This window comes from Vanessa tameamea, chromosome Z (genome assembly GCF_037043105.1).
Source record: "Vanessa tameamea isolate UH-Manoa-2023 chromosome Z, ilVanTame1 primary haplotype, whole genome shotgun sequence".
Lineage (NCBI taxonomy): Eukaryota > Metazoa > Arthropoda > Insecta > Lepidoptera > Nymphalidae > Vanessa > Vanessa tameamea.
This window is the reverse complement of record NC_087341.1, coordinates 7,131,607-7,152,075: the sequence shown is the minus strand read 5'-3', so window position 1 is coordinate 7,152,075 and position 20,469 is coordinate 7,131,607. Positions and strand designations below refer to the sequence as shown.

The following is a 20,469-nucleotide window of genomic DNA, read 5'->3' as shown; positions in this document are numbered from 1 at the left end:
ATTAATTTATACAATTATTAAATAATTTCACTTATTTAATAATTGTATAAATAATTTATTAAAAAAAAGATTATAGTTCGTGTTAAATAAAAAAAATGCACAAGTAGCTGCGATATTCGTCGCTAAACTATCAATATATATATTTATTATAAGTATAGCAACGACTTAAAATTACGTTGAATGTTATATGAAATATTGTACGAACCTAGCTACGAAGACATAAATAATTTACAGTAATCTATGAAATGCACAGCATCCTAATCAAAAAGCGAGTCATCGCCAATCTGTTAAAATGATTTGCCTAATAATTTAATTGTAAACATTTTTAGTTGTTTTTTTTTGTATATATTTTAAGTCAGAACAAACAAGCGTGGATGCGGCATAATGTTGAGTGGTGTGTCAATCTTTTATAATAAAGAAAATAGATCTAATTGATTCCTTTGAATACTAATAAGGGAGCTAGTTTTATAATTAAAATTCATGAAGTACCGCTTTCCACTGCTTGCATTAACATAGTAAGGTCTGGCTTAAAAAGTATTGTTTCTTGAAACTTGATATTGAAATATTATGAATGTTATTGTAATAAGTGTTTTAAATAATCAATTCTAGTCGTTAAGTATATATTAGTTATATATAAAAAAAAAAAACATTCGTAATTTTACAAAAAAAAATCGCACATAAGAGTTTTAATCATTTTTAATCTATTTGTTTTCGGGCGGTTAAATTGTTAAATATTAATTTTATTCATTTGATTAACTAAAATTATAATTAAAATATAATTATACTATATGTATACTGTTTCGAAGATAAGCCTCTGGGGATATCATAGATTTTTTGTTAATTTATTTGATACTGGAAACATTTTCGAGCTTGTTTTTACTAAGCGTACCCGTATGATCTTTTATTATTATTCCTCATTATTTATTATAAAACATGTATAATTATATAATGAACTAAGTGTCTATTTAAATTAGAAATAATACGGTAGTGTGATGAATTTTAATCCATTATAAATTTTCGTCTTTTTTATAAATGTAAGATTTTATTTCATCATTCATTCGGTCGAATTGAATTCGTTTTATTCGAACGATTTTATAATTGTGTCAAAGTAATTTCGGAACTATGAGATCAATAGAGGGGGATTACTAATTTTCTCAATTATGAAACCGTTTCGTACACGGTTCAATTTCAACAACTTTTAACTTAATATGTGTGTTTATAGACTTAACAATTATCAGTGTCTATTAGACGTATTATAATTAACATATACTTTGTCCCTCTAGCAAACATATGTCTTAGAACTACGGCAAAATATATTTTAATTAAAATACGTTATTTGATAATAAGCTAACACTCTTGCTAATAAACGTTGTATCGCGACTGTACAGTTGCATAATTCTTTGCCCTCTGCTCTCAAACATCAATCTACTGACGGTTGAAAGTTATAAATCGCTGCGTAATTCACTCGGTATACGATGTTTATTGGTCGAGATCGTTAGAAAACTGCTGTTATACTATATTATATCAGCATTTCTAGATTAATCGTAATTAAATCATTTACAATATATGTTTACATCATGATTATCATTAGTATGTAGTTTATAATCACTATCATAACGATCATATCATTAGATATAATTTAAAACTTTGCAAATTTGTCACGCGTAACTTATTCTACACGTTCGCCTAAATGTTGACATATTTAACTAGATATGTGTGATATGTCAGTACTTACGCCGATGTGTTACACTAACATTAAAAGCACGACAAAAAAATATTGTCTTTTATTTCTACCTAAAAGTAAGTTATAAGGTATTATAGTGGTCTAGTAGGTGAGCAAGATTTTCATTCGCTATTACCTTACTCTCAAAATATGATGGGATATTATTGCGACGTGACCTGAGAGAGTTGAGGCACAGTTTAACGCCGCCATCTTCTAAACTTCTGGCTGCTACTGAGAACAGATCTGAATGATATTTTTATTTATCGCAGAAGATCTGGATTAACAGTCTTGTAAGCTAGACCATAAAAAAATCAGTCAAATCATAAAAAAATTAAAAGCTGTCTCTAATATTGTCTATATTCATTTCATTTAGTCAATCTATTAAAGAATTTGCGCGCTCCTTGCCTTCGCTTTAGAACGAATAAGATAAATTCGATTTTAATATTATTAGAATTATATTTTCGCATCCTTATATTGCTTTATTCCATATAACAGCTTAATTGACGTGAAAATAACTTATTTCTTTAAGAATAATAGCGATAGATATACAGCGATTATTATTTACTGTTCTTATATAAAGTTTTGCTTATTCAGACGGCTAGCAGAGAACAAGATCATTTAAGTACATTGTTCTACAATAGAATACATTTAATAGGTCTAACTTTCACTGAATACCATACAATATTTTGTATGTACAAATGGATGAATTTCTCCAAGGTCTTAACTTCGTAGTCAACAATCACCGGCAGAAAGATTAAAGTACGTGTCACGAGTGCAAGACGCAACAGACCGGTAAATAGTCAATTAGTGAACCTCATCCCTCTAATGGTCCCGTCCGAGATCCTTCGGAGGATAAATATAGCAATAGAACTGATTCCAGTACCTCTCGGGTACTATTGACCGAGAAAAATTTATTAAATTGTCGCGTGGCGCTGGACGAACGCGGACGCCTTCAAAATGGCATTGGAATATTTTGATTGGTTGGATTATCTGGTATTCGGACTGATGCTTCTCCTTTCCGCTCTCATTGGAGTTTATTTTGCATTCTTTGCTGCGAAGAAACAGAATACTACGGCAGAATACCTTATGGGTGGAAAGACGATGGGAGTTTTTCCCATCTCAATGTCCTTGATTTCCAGGTATTTGATTCAAATCGTATTATAGTTGCAAAGAGTTATGGATACAAAAGATACTGTATTTTTAAATAAAATGTATTTTTAAGTTTATTAAGAAAAGCTGGCGAATTGTGTGCGAAAGTATTCATTCATATGTGATTTTTTTAAATTACAATGTTAGAAATAGTTTCCAAATAAAACGGTCAATGTTTTCACTTACCCACTTATATTTTAGTAGCGTGTAATTTATTTCGTATAAGACACTTTTGTTTTTGGGAATAGGTAAATTAATTGTATTAAAATATAACGTGTAAAGTATTTTATAACCTAGTTCACCGAATAGTGAACTCAACATAATTCTATGATTTATAATATATATTGCATGTGTATACACCAAATATGTCGGTTAATGTCGATGTGCCTTTAGCGTCATTTTCATAAATAAATATATATACGGTGACCAGTCAGACGGTGTCGAAGTCTTTTAATCTCCTATATAATTTCCGGTATACCAACATTATTATATTACACTATAAGATATTATAATATCAAAACCAAAATATTTATCCGGTACATTTGATTGCATCTTTGAATTATCTTAATCAGTTATTTCCACGCACCCTTATTACTGATTCATACGGAAGTCTTGAATGCAATCACTGAGCGTGGGTATTGTGTAAGGGACCTATTGACTACATTAAATTGTAACTTATCAAGGATTTATTATTACTAACGATTCCGGTTTGACTTGCAGTATTTATTGAAGAATACTTGACTAATATAATCCAAATTGTTTTTTCATAATCAAATTTGATAGTTTATCTCCTATGATCCATTAATTACTATTATTGATTACACGATCGATTACCGTTACCTTTAAAATCTATGTTTATGTTATATCTCATGAATATCGAAACCCTATACAAATATAACACCATAAAGGTGATACTGGAACAGATGTATAATATTGTGCAGACTCAAGCCTAGCGCAATTCTGGTGTAACTTGCAGCAAATCCATAAACGAATTTCCTTAAAAAAGAGTATCAAAGCTGAAAGACGAGCAATAATTCTATATTATTTACCTACAATCACTTTACATAAGATACGTTTTGTAATTACCTAGGCGATATTTCTAATGTATTTTAATTATTTTAACTTTCGGGGAGAGGACTGATTATCCTTAACACAGGTTATTGAATTAGCCTAGCTAGGATAGCCAGTACTTGATCTGTGTTTCATTTGATGACCATGTTATTATATATTAAGACTTGTCATAGTTTTTTAAAGATGATTTTTGTGTGGAATAAATATTATTATTATTAAATTAGGGCAGAGCAATGCGTATGTACGCACGACAGCAGCACAGACAATTCAATGCGCAGTACTCATAGTCAGTATTTTCTTAAACGTCTACTCACGTGTTTGAGCCTGATGTATGTTGCAACTGAAGCTTGCACGAGAATACTCAACGCTAAACAGCTTTATATATTTATTGGTTGCGAGCGTTATAAAAAGGAGTATCATAGTATAAAATAAAATTTAAGTTAATACAAAGAACGTAACCCAAGGTTGATGGTTCATTGAAAGGTGGACTTGGTGACCACTTGTCATGAGTTGGTCCATTTGCCAGTTCACTTACCAATTTCAAAATAAAACAAATAATTAATATTGAATTTATTTTTGAAAAATTATAATATCCGTCCCTTTGTAAACTTGTTCATTCATTCTATTAAGTTCCAACCTTAAATACAGACGAGCAAGATGTAGGCCGTAAATATAAACATTTAAAACTAAGTTCCACCTCTGCCATCATCCTTACATTGTAATACCACCAACTAATTTGGAAGCGAAGTACTGACTTAGGGCAAGTCGATCAATCGTCGAAACCCTGGACGTCCTGATAAACCAGACCATGAAGACAGTGGGCCGAGAGCATGTGGACCTGGCGATATCGCTGGACATAGAGAACTACTTCAAGACTATAAGGGAGACACTCCTATACCACAGGGTGCTTTCCTACCCCAAGAGGCTAATCGAGGCATATCTACAGGACCGGAGAGAAACGATTCGCCCTGAAAAATCCAGGTAGAGGTTGGGGTATATCTTTCACCGGTTTTTTTTAGGCCGAAAGTATTTCTTTAAAATCCATAAGTAGATTTTAACAACTAATAATTAATCAATGCAATTAAACAAAGATTTTGATCTAGACGTTGAAAACTTTAGCCGGGAAAGAGTTCTGATGTAAACCAACGCGAAAATATCATATTTAAAAATAATTGGATCTAGGAAGGAATTGCTCGCATGAAATATCACACTACCTGTCTGTACGGGGCAATCAAGTCATAAGAGTTATATTTCATAGGAAATTTTCTAAGAAATATTCTTACAGGACCAATTCATACTTCTCGGATAAACTAAAAAACTCACAAAATTAACATAGAAATTTCTGGTTAATGAAATAATATGAAGTAAAAGAAATAAAAATTTTGTTACACCAAAAACAAAAAAAAATATATAGCAACGAAATATATTGTACAAAATGGAAGAGACCAGCGGCGAAGAGAGGGCATGATCGAACAAGAGAGAGTCATGCCGTTAACCGTTACGGCATACGAGTAGAACTTGCCCTCAAGGCGCGCCAATAGATGTTCTAAATTTAAAAAACATATTACTATTATAATTATGTATATACCATAAGCATAACCGTTGATAGACGTTGTCTGCTATATATTAAACACTTAAGGTGTAGAACATCACCGAAACACGCTGTCTCATCTAGTTTTATGTATATTAAGTATTTTAAATTAAGAAATACAAAATAATAACGTCTCCTCATATATTGATATACATTGATATGTTTTTCATTTAAAATCTTATAAAAGTAAATGCCAATTGGAATAGTCATATGAATGTTACCGAATTTATTAAAAGAAGATAATGATCTGCACTTGTCTAGCTTAACTTACTTGGTGGCCCATTAGATCCTGTCGCTATAAGAAACATGTATACCTTTCTTTACAATCCTTGGTACTGATATATGTTTGTTTGTGAGTCAAATGGTATATTTTCCCTGTAAATTATTATATTATAATGATGTTACTATTTCACTTCAAACGTGAATTACATTTAGTAAAATGCACTGAAAATCATCTAACTTATGATCTTTTTATTTCATGTGATCTTTTTATTTCAGTTATATATCTGGAATTTCACTTCTGGGTCTGCCAGCTGAGATGTATACATACGGAACTCAGCTCTGGACAATAGTGCTGTCAGAGTGGATCGTATCAGTAACTATATCTGTGATCTACCTTCCTGTGTTCTACAATCTTCAGATCACATCCTCTTATGAGGTAAATTTTTGTCTATTAAGTAATCAAAGTAATTTGATAAATAGTTTGCCAAATTACCGAAGTGGTATTTTTATTTATTTTAAAAACAAAATATTTACTCGGCTTTCTCGATTTAAATGTATATGTTAATAAAGATATACAAACAATTATTATAAAATGATCAGAACTTACCCAGCTTTTATAATCGTACACTTAGTTTTTAAGTAACACGTGTTAAAACAAAGTTAATATTCTATTTATTTTTTTACAAACATACTCTCTTATTTCAAATAACTTATATTTTAATGTGATATATTTTTAATATGAATCAAGCTAATCTTGTATAATATATATTTTTCTCTTTGTGAGTTTGTGACCACATAAGGTTACGAACAAATAGAAGAATATAATTTAAATCATCCAAAAAAATATTAAACATTTGCACAAATTAATTGTTGTCCATAAAAAATCATTTAGTCTTTCAAGTCTTGATTTTCATAGAAACAGAAGATCACTCACAATTTTAAATACTTTAACTATTTATGTTATAATTCAAAGGGCTAAACGCTGTTAGCATTTTCGCCACCGTTCCAAGCGGTCGTAATTGATGTGGTTGCTAATTTTAATATTTATCTCTTACATAATTTATGTTAATAATTTTTCACTTGCAGAATTCCAAATTCATTCAAATTCTATTTGCTTGTATTTATCTAAAGATTTAGCATAATTTTATAATAAAAGAAGTCTTTTCACAGAATATTACGAATTGACCATCACAGCATCACTTCGTTAATAATTCTCTACAGCATTCACGAATTGTAAATTAGCAATTAATTGAAGTATTAAGACACTACTTACAAAATATAAAAGTTTTATTTAAAATGTAATGAGCTCGTCCAGACCGTCCATATCGGCTACGGCGGTCAATGTCAAGGGAGACCAAGCAATGACGCAGATATATCCTAATGCACAAGTCTGTGTGCAAACACAGGTGTACTCTTTAAACTCTCTCTCATAATCCAATGGGACGGCAAGTCCGACATGACCGGAAAGAGTTCAGGTTTTGGTACTTTCATAGGCACCGATGTGTCCACACTTTCAACTCCCAGACTCCGGACTGATTTTTTTTCATAGAAAAAACCAATAACTTTTTATAAACCCGAGCCATTTTGTACCCAGGACCTAGGGATCTGCGGCCTTATATCTAGCCGCCAGACAAACAAGGCAGTCAAATGTAATAATAGATATTTCAATATTTTTTTTTGTAATTTCAAACCCGCAGGAGCAACAAAATCATTTGTATGAACAATAGGTTTGTTGCGAATCGCCTACGTGTCTACCTCTACGTTATTTTTAGACGGCAATTTTGGAGTCTGGAAACGCGATCCCAGCTGATTCATAATATTCACTTCACGCGAAGTTGTTAAGTAATAAGGTTGCCAATAATATGACTCCTTATACAATATGTAATACATTAAATATAAACTAACATGTGTTAAATGTGGAGATCATAATGGATTTCGAAAGGCTTTATAAAATTACTCCTTAGCCTAATTATATTTCCGACCAATCCAATCAATTCCATGGCGAGTCGATTTAAATTAATGTTTTAGTTGGATGAGCTAAGAATCGAGACCATATAAGAAATGGTAGCTCACCTCTAAGGTTGCCTCTGAAGAGATCAAATTGTAATCCTTAAACGTACTTCAGTAAGATTGATTTTAATTTTAGTACGGACTTAGCATTTATAGTCCGAGCTTCGTCTGGTTAAAGATGAGAAAAATTATAACTTTGAAATAACACTTATATCAATAACCTTAATTTAAAAATAAGAATATGGAGCTAAAACATAAGCCAGTATGACCTATATTATTTCGTATAATATTCAGAGTCAATAAAAATATCCAAAATCAATTTTTCTGAACCAAACCTGCTGCACGTACCAAATGTGGTACTTGGTTAGCAATGACTAAAATTTATGAACGCTCTGGATGATAACTATAACTACATTCGATTCAATCATTTTCTCTACATTGTGGTCGCTTTCCTCAAAAAAGAATCTTTGTCTCAGCGATAAGGCCGCACTTGTTCACGTTCCGTTTTTTTTCTTTGTTCGTATTTTCTCTGTATATTATATCGAGAACATGTATTATATTATAATGTGAGCAAGGCAATAAATAGTGTATTTTTCGTTTTATTTTCAGTATTTACGCTTACGTTTCAATCAACACGTTCGTTTACTTGGATCTATAATATTTATTATCAAAATGTTGCTGTATATACCAATTGTTATATATGTACCTGCTTTAGCGTTAAGTCAAGGTATTGTATTATATCTATGTAGTTATATTGTTAAGCAATAACTTAAAGCTACTCTTAATAAAATTTGTTCAATGTAATGATCTCGTTGTCAACGAATAAGTGCGTATTTGTTGCTCAACTGCTCGAATTTGATCGGTCGATCACTTACATATTTATCAAGCTATAACTAAGGATAGAAGGTAGCTTAAATCACTTTTGTATATTTATATTTCTTTTATATGAATAATGGCAATAAATTCAAAGTAAATAACGTTATATGTGTATGTTTACAGTGACTGGGATTAATCTTCACATGATAACACCAATCGTAAGCATCGTATGTATCTTCTACACGACGGTGGTGAGTTTAATTCGTACACTGGAATCTTGTACCCTTAATTGTAATGATATGATGTCCTTCAGACTAATTTTGGCCACGTTGTGCAATTCACAAGGGGGCTAAACATCTATCTATCTATCATCTAAACATCTGTGACCCTATTATAGTGCAAAAAAGTGCCAATCCGACACCGAAAGCCGTACGGAAGGAGTTCAGACGCGGAACAATTCTATGACTTTACGTGATTTTTGATTTTTGAGTGTAAGCACTGGTATCTCCCATTAACAAGGCTATTACTAATCCTTAAAAAATACCCAATAACTTATGATCCAGTAACTGGGGATCTACTGGCCTTATAAGCTAGCCGTTACGAGACAGGACTCTTAATAGAATGGGGTCGAGTAAATACTTACCATGTTCAAAATAGACCTATTGTGTTCCGCACTGATACTACATTGAATGAACAAATAACACCGCGTGAACAATATCATAATAGAATTTTATACTATATACTGCTACTTATCAAAAGTTACTCTACATTATATGCATAATTTATATGTGTCTGTTTGTTCGGAATAATCTTTGAAATAAAAAAATATATTCAAATTCTAATACCTTTATTCAACATAGTAAAATCTTTAATAATAATCTTTAACATAGTAATATCTCTCTTTTTACAGAGAAACTCAATTGTGTTTCATTAACTGTGTCGTCCTAATAAAAAGAATACAAGAAAAAATCTTATAAAACGACATTTAATGTTTATTTATTAACAATGTCTGTTCCTAAATCACAAGATACTTTATACTTTACTTTATACAATTACGAGATTGATAATATTTTCATAATTATATTTTTTATAATTTAGTTGTCATGTCACTGCGCGTTCGATGACGGTTGATGCGCGGAATTCAAATTAAAGAATAATACATTTTTTCTTTACATCTCCCCCCCTCCGTAAAGAAAGTCAGGTGAAGATGTTTTTTCATGCACGGTCTTTAATCGTAGATAGGAGCTGGTGTTAGCTTTGAAATGTGGAAAAAAGTGGACTCTGATCTCTTATGTTCAATATTTATTTTGTAAATTGAGTTTGAAATTTTTTGTAAAATTTTGTACGGTCCAAGTTTCAATTCATCAAGCTTCTTTCGATTCAGTTTATTTCCATTTTCTATAAAAACAATATCACCGACTTTGAACTCTATATGTTTTCTATTTTTATCGTAAATTTTCTTGTTATAATTATGTGATTTGATTGTATTTTCTAAAGCTTTTTCCCTAGCCTGGATTAAATCATGGTCAGTCTTCTTCTGTTTCAGCTCATTTGGCAAAATCGTAACATCTGTACCATAAAGTAGGTATTTAGGAGCATATCCAGTAATAGTATGCTCCGTTTCATTGTATTTTTGCACACAGTTGTGGGCTATAGTCGTCCATGCCATTTTAGTGTCATGTTCGTTTATCTTGCACCGGATTTTATTAACCAATGTCTGGTTTAATCTCTCATTTAAGCCATTTGAAAAAGGAGAATTCACTGCTGTAAAAATTATGGGAATATTTTTTTCATCCAAAAATCTTTTAAATTCCTTAGAATTGATACCTGGGTATTAGTCTGATAGTATTAATTCAATACCATCACTTTCTGTACAGTTTCTTATTAATTTAATGAAGTCATTAGCATTTTGAGTACTTGATGTTAGAATATACGCGTACCTGGTGAAATGATCTAATAAAAGATGTAAATATTTCTTTGTTGATCTGGAACCTCCGAAACCTCCAATGGTATCAATAGAGCATATCTGAAAAGGTTTTGTGGCGGGACCCAAGTGGGACATCAACCCATATTTAATTTGTCCTCTTGATTTATTCTTTAAGCATACTGTACAACTGTCACAGATTTTTTTAATGTTTTTAGTCATATTTTCTGCTGTATACACTGAGCTAATCATTCTCTGCATTTGTTTAATTCCTATATGCCCCAGATCTGTATGTACACTTTTCATGAAATCTACATAAAGTACACTTTCTTATTGATCGTAAAAATTCTACCACCGGTTCGAACAGATACACCTCAAACACGAATAGAAACGGGGAAAGAAACTCAGCGTTTTAATTATATTACAGAGATTATTATTATAGAAGCAATAAAATTAAAATTTATATAAGTAGGTAGTTTATAACCACTGAATTCTGTTTTCAGAATTCTTCTCATTGACCTTATTATTTTTTTACTATATTATATAATGACGCGAGTCCCATCCCAGCTGTTACTTGAATTTCAGTCAGCCAGGGATTAACAGTCTGAAGGTCGATAAGGATATTTTACTTGATTTTACGAAGATTTTCAAGTTGTAAAAAAATATATTCGATAGTTCAAATAATTATACTTAGTACTTACTTACTTATTCGCCTAGAAAACCAGAATTGCGATACAAAAAGAAAACACTGCTTTTATTCTTATCATTTCACGCGGTCATGACAAATCATGAAGCTATTATTATTAAGCATAGCCCTTTTTGAATTAGCTAGCCATATAGCTGAATATTATTTGTTATATATTTTTTTTAAAAGTATCGTAGCAATGCCCAAAACTAATTAAGGAATTACTGATATTCCTATTTACCCTCCTCTTAAGCTTATCACTTGTGTTAGGAGTGGGTACGACAATAGCCCAAGGGGTCAGGATCGATCGACTTTTTATATCGCTAGGTGTCTCTAACCATAGCGCTATTGACGCTTATAAATATATATATTTAGTTAAGTACTTAATGTAGATAATTTTGAACAATATTTTCTATTTTATAAGTATACATTTTTACATATGACCATAACAAGAACTTTCGAGTATGAGTAAAATAGATAACGCTGAAATTATTTATTCATTAAAAAATATATTTTGATTTAAAACCTCTCAACCATATACATATGTATACATATATTACGGTAAATGTAAAACCTATGTATTATTTATAATTCCTAAATTATATTCCGATATAACAAAGCAACGAAAACACACCAAGTAAACGTTTAAAAAATACTTTTTCTAAGGGTCTATTTGACTGTATTTATTAAAAATAAAACTTAAAAACTGGTAGATTTCTTTTTCTGCTAAATTACACATATAAATTTGAGAGAATCATCAGAATTAAACAACTTTTTAGTTTTGAAACACTAATATTTCGATGAGCTACAAATATTCTTGCAAAGCCTACCTAATGTAGAATTTAACATATTTCTGATTGCTGTTCAATGATTGGGAAAGTGTAAAGTCAGTATATGAGTAAAGAGTTTCGGCATTGTACAATGTGCATGTACGAATTTCCTAGCAATTTTATATAATAATAACGGATTACATACATCTCCGATTACATAAATAATTATTTTAACTAAACTAAATTATTCTATATTGTACTTAGTTCCTGTTTATTTATTTGAATTTTGTAAATGTCGTTTTACTTTGTTGTGTTGATGCATTCATATCAACTTAACCCGTACAGATGATTTAATTCAATAAAAATACAATCAATATCATCATTAATATCCCCTCGTACCCAGCAGCCTCTCCTAAAGTGCACCAAAGCTACCCATACTCCGCCTTCCGAGGAATAAAAAATATAATGTATATTTAAATTATATGTATAATGTAATTTTTATTTATATAAATTTGGAAACTATTTTTCAGGGTGGATTAAAAGCAGTAGTGTGGACCGATGCTTTGCAAACTATTTTTATGTATTTCGGGGTGATTTTTGTACTGATTTATGGAACTTGCCGACTCGGAGGCATTCGAGAAGTCATACGAATAAACCAAGAAGGGGATCGACTGGACTTCTTTATGTAAGTTTTACTTTTTGCCAATTTTCTTTTATATTATCATATCATTATTGCTATATCTTTCTACTTACATTAAGTCCTTAAATATATACAAATATGAATTTAAAATAGTTACTGTACAAATCCCGACCGCGTGAGATATATATTACGTATACAGCTATTTGTAAGTGATTACCACTGCACATAGTCATATTATTTGTAACCACTTTACATCGCCAGTACACCACCATTTTTAGGGGTTAAGTTGTTATGTTATAGTACATTGTGCAAACCCATTTGGATAGGCTATTTTTATCACATATTCTATCTCATATCAGCGAAAGGTGGTTTTAATGTGTTCCAGTTTGAAGGGTGAGTGAGCCAGTGTAAATACAGGCAGAATGGACATAAAATCTTATGGATTTTCAGTTGTGTTTTATCAAACCATTTAATGAATCGCATAAAATACAAAGTAGTATTACAAAGAAAAGTTATGTCAATATTAATATAATTATATATACCTAGTTGAAATATTAAAATGATTACAGAATGGATATAGATCCAACCATACGTCATACGTTTTGGACAACCGTCTTTGGGAACTACTTTAGTTGGCTGGCTTCATGTTCAGTCAACCAAGCTATGATACAGCGCTGTCTCGCCCTCTCCTCTCTCAGGAAAGCGAGAATGTAAGTTCTACCATACCATCATACAAAAACTTCACAAAATTTTACTATCTGTTCTAAAAATCAACAACAATAACAATCAAGTAAATTTAATTACAAGGATATACACCCGTGCCATAAAATATTTTTTTAATATATTTCAAGAAATGTATTAAGATTTCTTTTCTCAATCTTTATAAATGGAATATATATGGAATATAGAAAAAACTTCGACTGCTTATTAACAAAAAACGAAGAGTACGATACGATATAAAACGAGAAGCAGGAAATATTTGATCGCGATGTTCTGTTATGCTTTATGCTTTTTAATTTGATAGCGCTGTATATGGTAGCCCACAGCTTAAATATTTGCATTAGTGGTGTGAAAATTATTCAAGTTCCATCGTCTATTTTGCAATCAGACGACATTTAATGTGCAATCCATTTTATTTTCACAGAGACCTATTAATGTATAGATCTATTAACAAAAGAAGGTGCGATCCTCCTTAAAATGTTTACTGTCGACTTACATAAATGTGAATAAGTGAAGATGTTTACAAAATATATTTGTGTGCGTGATACGACTTATAATAAATACAATAAAAAATATCAATTAGATTATATTTATTAAGTTTATTTGATTAAAAATTAATTTAATCAAATTGGAGGGGCGCGTCATTATGAGTGAATGGATCGTTTACTGTAAAATACAGAAGGTCAATTTTGCTAAGTACAATATTAATAATGCAACAACAAATAGTTTAAAAAGACAAAACACAAAATTACTTTAAAACCAAAATATATTTAGTTTTCATTGAGATTTGAGTTTTCATCTTGAAAATACAAAATTATTTTAATAGAACGCTGATGTCACACATTTAAATCCGGTTTATCTAAAACTGGACTCAATCTTTAACATTTTATAATTTAAAAAAATAAAATAAACCTATTAATAAAAATCTAGAACAATCTTCATAATGGCTGCGGGTATATTCGTCATCGTATCACTCTGCTGTTACACGGGTCTTGTAATCTACGCCACATTTGCAAAATGCGATCCACTTAGCATCGGAGCTATAAAGAAAAGTGACCAGCTCCTGCCATACTTCGTGATGACGATAACTGGTACCATTCCTGCTTTGCCAGGAATTTTCATGAGTGGAGTCTTCAGTGCTGCTTTGAGGTACAGTCTTGGTTATATATGAAGTTATATATGAAGGAGGCGAGATTTCCCAGTGGTTAGAACACTTGCATTTTAACCGATGATTGCGGGTTCAAACCTAGGCAAGCAAGCATTGCTGAATTTTCATGTGCTTAATTTTTGTTTATAATTCATCTCGTGCTCGGTGGTGAAGGAAAACATCGTGAGGAAACTGCATGTGTTTAATTTCAACGAAATTTTGCCACGTGTTTATCAACCCCCATTGGAACAGCATGGTGAAATAAGCTCCAAACCATCTCCTCAAAAGGAGAGCAAGCTTAAGCCCAGCAGTGCGAAATTTACCCTTAATGTACATACAGTTGCATTGCTTCTAAAGTTACACGACATGTTAACTGATTAAATGTGCCAACTTAGTAATTTCTAATGCGATTGCTCGTTGTTTTCTATCAGGATGTTTATGTAAGAGACATTGTTATTTAATCTATGAATTAATTTTATTGATGTGTTTTTTTTAAATTAAATGTTAAGTAATCTTCTAGTAATTTTACACCGTTTTAACGTAAATATATCTTGCGATAGTTTTTCTAGTTTAATTTAATTTGACCTAAAACGCATACATTAACAAAACCTTATATATGTTATAAAAATATAAAAACTTGTATTTATAATAATTCACTCTTTAAAACACTTCAATCTTTATTTTATTATTATATAAAATAGTAAATTATTATGCTGACACAATATATTATTTTAGAAGTTAAGTGACTTGCAGTTTACAACGAAATTAATTCAAAACCAAATCTGTCATAGGTTTCGAAATTCCTAAAAGATCTATTGAATAAACGCGAATTTTCGCGGCCGACCCACTAGTAATTTAATGAATGCATCTGAGTAGAGTAAAGCAAAACCTCTCTGTTTCTATAAATTTGCAGTTCAATGTCAACGGGCTTGAATTCAATGTGTGGTGTAATATTTGAGGACTTGATCAGGCCAGCGTACAATAAGCCCATATCGGAGAGAACTGCCAGCTTCATCATGAAAGTCATTGTAGTGATTATTGGTATGTGTGACACCTTAATTGACGATAACATATTTAAAAGTACAAGAAGATTCTAAATATATATCATGACCCAGTCCGAGCAAAGACGACTTTTCATTTGCTTAATTTGCGTAAAATATATCTCATACTCAGCGTCGACGAATAATATCTATGAAACTCGTTGGAATCGGATGGATTTACAAATTCATATGTTACTGCTAAATTACGCTGCAGCTGCTTTATCGAAAAAAACTTAAAATCTTTTCCTAAAGAGGAAACAAAGCTCTGCAAAGTAGTGTAACATCATTTTATACGAGTATGTATTTTTCATGCTATCGAGTACTATTGAGAGTCAACTCCCTGACTTTAACACTGAAAACAGTATACCGTGACCACACCAGATGTAAAGTAGCTTGATACTGTGTATAATCAAATGCATAATCAGTTATTTTTAGACTGTGTTACAATTTAGCCAGTTCAAGTGCAATTCTCTTATCATTTACGTGGTTAGAATGAGATGTGAGATGCTATAATGAAACAATTTGCGGACATTAAACTGGTATTACGCTAACTAGACTGATACTATATTTTAGAACATTAGACAATATATAATAACAGAGTATCCAATAATAATATACCAAATAAAAATTGTTTTTATTGTTTATTCAAATATTACATTAATCATAATTTAAAATCACAATTAAAAGATAAATCCACTGTACAGATAGAGACCGCTTGAAATGGAAACAATAAACAACTAATTAGGTTAAATTTGCTAAATATTTTTTATAGTATTATGAATACGGAGCAAAAAACTAGTGACAGTTTATTATCTTTAATTCTTAAATCCTTGCCTTCAAGGCGGTATTTGCGTGGCCCTCGTATTCTTGGTGGAACACATGGGAGCTCTCATCCAAGCTGGCAAAAGTTTAGCTGGAATTACTGCTGGCAGTCTACTGGGTTTGTTTACAATGGGACTATTTTTACCCTGGATTAATGCTACCGTGAGTTAAATATAATTTTATTGTTTTATATATTTACGGATTTTCTTCGTTTAGCTTAAAAATTGGTATCATATTTCCAGTTGGTTTAAAATTTGTACATTTAGCATTAATTTCAAGGAAACGGATAAAGAAGAACTTCAAACTGTTATCATAATCAGGAATATAAGATAAATTTAGAACACATTTCATGATCTATTTAATACCTACTAGAATTTCATATTCCAATGAATGCACTTAAATAATAACTACAAAAAAATCATATTACTCGATTATATTATGGCATGTCAAATATGGAATATATTTATTTTAGAGTATAACTAGCTGTTGCCCGCGGCTTTGCTCGCGTGGAAATTGATTATATTACAGAATAATTTAAAATATTATGTTAATTTAAGACTTCATTTTGGTTCGACTTTCGTGGGCTAAATACACCAGACTGCCTACAGAGCTCACTCTCGAACAGGTTATTTAGAGCTGTCCATACGAAAAACAGTCTTTTCTTATATCTATTCCGGCCATTTTAAAAATTTTACCTTGTACTTTATTAATTGTCATGGTGAAGCATACTTTAAGCGCGAACTATTCTCTCTTGAAATTAAAGGGGTATTCTGATGGTATCAAAGATATTCGTGGAATATACACTATTACTCCTTTAGTATAGTGATAACTGTAACCTATGACATTACGATAGAGAACCCTTAATATTAGTCTGGTGCCGTTGCATAATTTTTGAGGTCTTAAATTCTTCAGTAACATTATTGGCGCGCCAATCTCCTAACATAAAAAATGACAGGCTTCAAGACTAACCTATATACGAAATTTCAATCACTATTTCAACCCTTAGGGGTAGAATATCCAGAAACACTTAAATACATATCTACTAATTTCTCATCAGTAACCCAAAAATAAAGATTCATGTTTCTAATTTAAAAATGACCGACTTCCACACAAATTTTTAACTCTTATTTCACCCCATTAGAGGTCTATCATAGTAATCATTTTTAATCAGTATCCAAAAAACAAAGTTTCGTGTTTCTAACTTATAAACTAACGGACTTCCATACAAATTGTCAACCCTTATTTCACCCTCTTAGGGGTAGAATATGCAGAAACGCTTAAACATGTATCTACTCATTTTAATCAGTATCTGAAAAATGAAGTTTCATGTTCCTAACTTAAAAAATTACGGACTTCCATACAAACGTTCAACCCCTATTTCACCCCCTTAGGGGTTGAATTTCCAAAATTCCTTTCTTAGTGGGTGTCTACTCAATAAAACAATCGTACTCACCAAATTTCAAGGCCCTAACTTTAATAGTTTACGCTCGGCGATGATGAATCAGTCAGTCAGGTCTTGTTATTTTATATATATAGATAAAACTTCGAAAATATTATCTAATTTATTTACGATTTATTTATTTACAGGGACAACATAATAAATGTAACAATCCAGGTAAATTTCTGTAAATTTTTATTTTATATCGTTGGTATTTTATTCAGGGCGCATTAGTTGGAGGTATTACTTCGACAATTCTGGTTGGATGGATATCTTTGGGGACTCAGGCGGCCATGTTGCGGGGAGAGATCGTAATAGCGGCAAAACCAGTGGATGTGTCTGGTTGCGCGGCAAATTACACATTACATGCTTCCCCTACTCCGGAGACTACTGTAGAATTTGATAGGTACTCCTAGTGTTTATTTCATCTGAAGATGTGACACTTTCATTAGAGTTGAATCGTTTCACGTTCAGAAGTTTTCTGTCATGTATTATATACTAAATCTTCTCCGAAACTCGATATAAGTGCAACTTACTGTTATCAAATTTATTAAGCTCAGTTTATTCAAGTAAACTTACAAACAATTTCAAAACGTTAAATTTCATGATAATTTTGTTTTATTTTAATTAAATTAAAGTAAAATAGATTCAAAATGGAATTTCTAGTGAGAAAGACCGGCCTTACAACCAAAGTTCACACATTCCATAGCTAACACCCGCTAAGTCATAGTAAATGAAAAGCGGGTTTTTGTTTTACAAATTTCAGCTCATTGCTTCTAATTCTTAGAACTTACTTTTTGATTAAATTTCTTTTCCCAGGTCTGGAACTTTCTTCATGTACAGGTTAAGCTACTTGTACTATACGTTTGTAGGAATGGTGGTGTGCACCGTTACAGGCGCTCTTGTGTCATACTTCACTCAGCCTAATGATTCTTCAATGGTAATTTATTATACATCTATGTTTGTCTATGTATAGTTAAGCAAACGTCTTACTTTAATTTTGCTCATTCGCTGCTCATTCTTGCTTGCTCATTCGTTATATAATAATAATTTAATACTAATTTTTTTTTATTAATAATTTCGTCTGGTCAAGTAAAATATACGAATCTACGTATCATACTAAAACTTTTTAAAAAATATGTATGTGTAAGTATGTTTATTATTATGCAATACAATAATAATCCTACTGGTATATATAAATTATAAAACGTAAATTATATTACAACCGTTAAAATATGTTCAATATTAGAATGCGTTTTACTGCTGTCCCAGCAAAGTTGATGTCAATTGTTTTATTTGTAAATTAAGAGAATAATATCAATGAGAATATCCTAGTGGATACAAAATTTATGTTTATGACTCATATCGGTACGGAAAACATCGGGTAAAAATCAAGGTGACATCTACATTGCAACACGTCATGAAATAAGTACCAAAATCCCAGCAAAATTATCCAGCAGAGCTTGTGTCATTACATAACCAGCCTCTTGTCTCAAACAATGTCAAAGGAAGGCAACAAAATTACAGGTTCATCGAGACCTCCTGACTCCAGTTATTCATCGCTGGCTGCCACCGCAGAATATCCACTGCCGTCGACCGCGTCTCACGCAGCATGACATCGATCTGCACGCGAGGGAGATGGAACTATTACATCTTCGTACAGCATATTTGGTAAAATATATATAAACTACCGTATCTGGCCACGCGTTGCTGTTGATACGTTATACGATGAATTATATTTTATGATAATATTTAGTATTCTTAAAACATTTTCGTGGTCGGCGTTGCAGAAAATATTGTGAGGAAACCTGCATGTATAATGTCAATAAAACTCTGCCACATACTTGTCCACAAACACGGATTTGTATATCGTGTTCTCAGAAGAGCAGAAGAACGAGAGAAGAAGTGGGAAATTTAATAGCTGTTACTTTTTTAACTGCGTCATTGTCTATGATTCAATTCCTAAAAGCATTTTATTAAGTCTAATTTCATATGTACCCGTAGAAATCTTTAAAATTATTTAATAGACTATGATTAAATTTCTAAAAGTCTTTGAATTAGATAGATACTATTTTTAATACGCGATTGTATGGTTGTTAACATGAATACGTTTTATTTTCAGAAGGATGACAACAGTATTGATAGCGAGCTGCTATCTCCAAGAAATAATATTTATAGTTGATTGATTTTTATTATTATTTTTCCTGATATGTTCAAATATTACATATTTACAATTTCATAATAAAATAAATTATTTTTTAATTAAAAAAATCTTTAATTTATTTGTTTTGAAGAGTTAATAATTATTTCTAAGTCAAAGACACGATCTTTATTCGACACATCAAACATTTCACTGACTTATTGTCTGTCAAAAACTGAAGAACCGTTAAAAGAAACTCAGCGGGATATTGCTATTTACAATACATTTGTTTATATTTCTATTAGAAACGGTCTGAAGGTGATCGTTTCATTCCCTACTATGTTGTGATCCGAGAAGTATTACATACATATAAGTATAATTGTATTTAATTAACATGACTCTGTATTTTTAAATGTTGAAAAAGAGTAACTACTGATTTTCTTGCCGGCTCTTCTCGGTAGAATCTGCATTCCGAACCGGTGGTAGCTTCACTTATACTCATATATTTTGCTAAATGACGATTCAAAAGTGCTCTTAAAAACCTACTTGAATAAAGTATAT

The 20,469-nt window shown here is 31.3% G+C and overlaps 1 protein-coding gene across 2 annotated transcripts; it reads left to right on the top strand.

The window, feature by feature from the left end:
• Positions 1-2,629: 2,629 nt before the first annotated feature.
• Positions 2,630-20,039, top strand: LOC113401960 (sodium-coupled monocarboxylate transporter 1-like). Of its 2 annotated transcripts, none has more exons than XM_026642061.2 (13): positions 2,630-2,862; positions 6,033-6,192; positions 8,376-8,493; positions 8,766-8,833; positions 12,492-12,646; positions 13,171-13,311; positions 14,252-14,470; positions 15,382-15,509; positions 16,350-16,492; positions 17,993-18,174; positions 18,588-18,708; positions 19,296-19,439; positions 19,894-20,039. In XM_026642061.2, the coding sequence occupies exons 1-13, from the start codon at positions 2,681-2,683 to the stop codon at positions 19,948-19,950; spliced, it is 1,818 nt and encodes a 605-aa protein (XP_026497846.1). In that variant the 5' UTR covers positions 2,630-2,680; the 3' UTR covers positions 19,951-20,039. The 2 variants fall into 2 exon arrangements, with proteins under 2 accessions (XP_026497846.1, XP_026497838.1); XM_026642053.2 differs by having other exon boundaries at positions 19,891-20,039.
• The last annotated feature ends 430 nt before the right edge of the window (positions 20,040-20,469 follow it).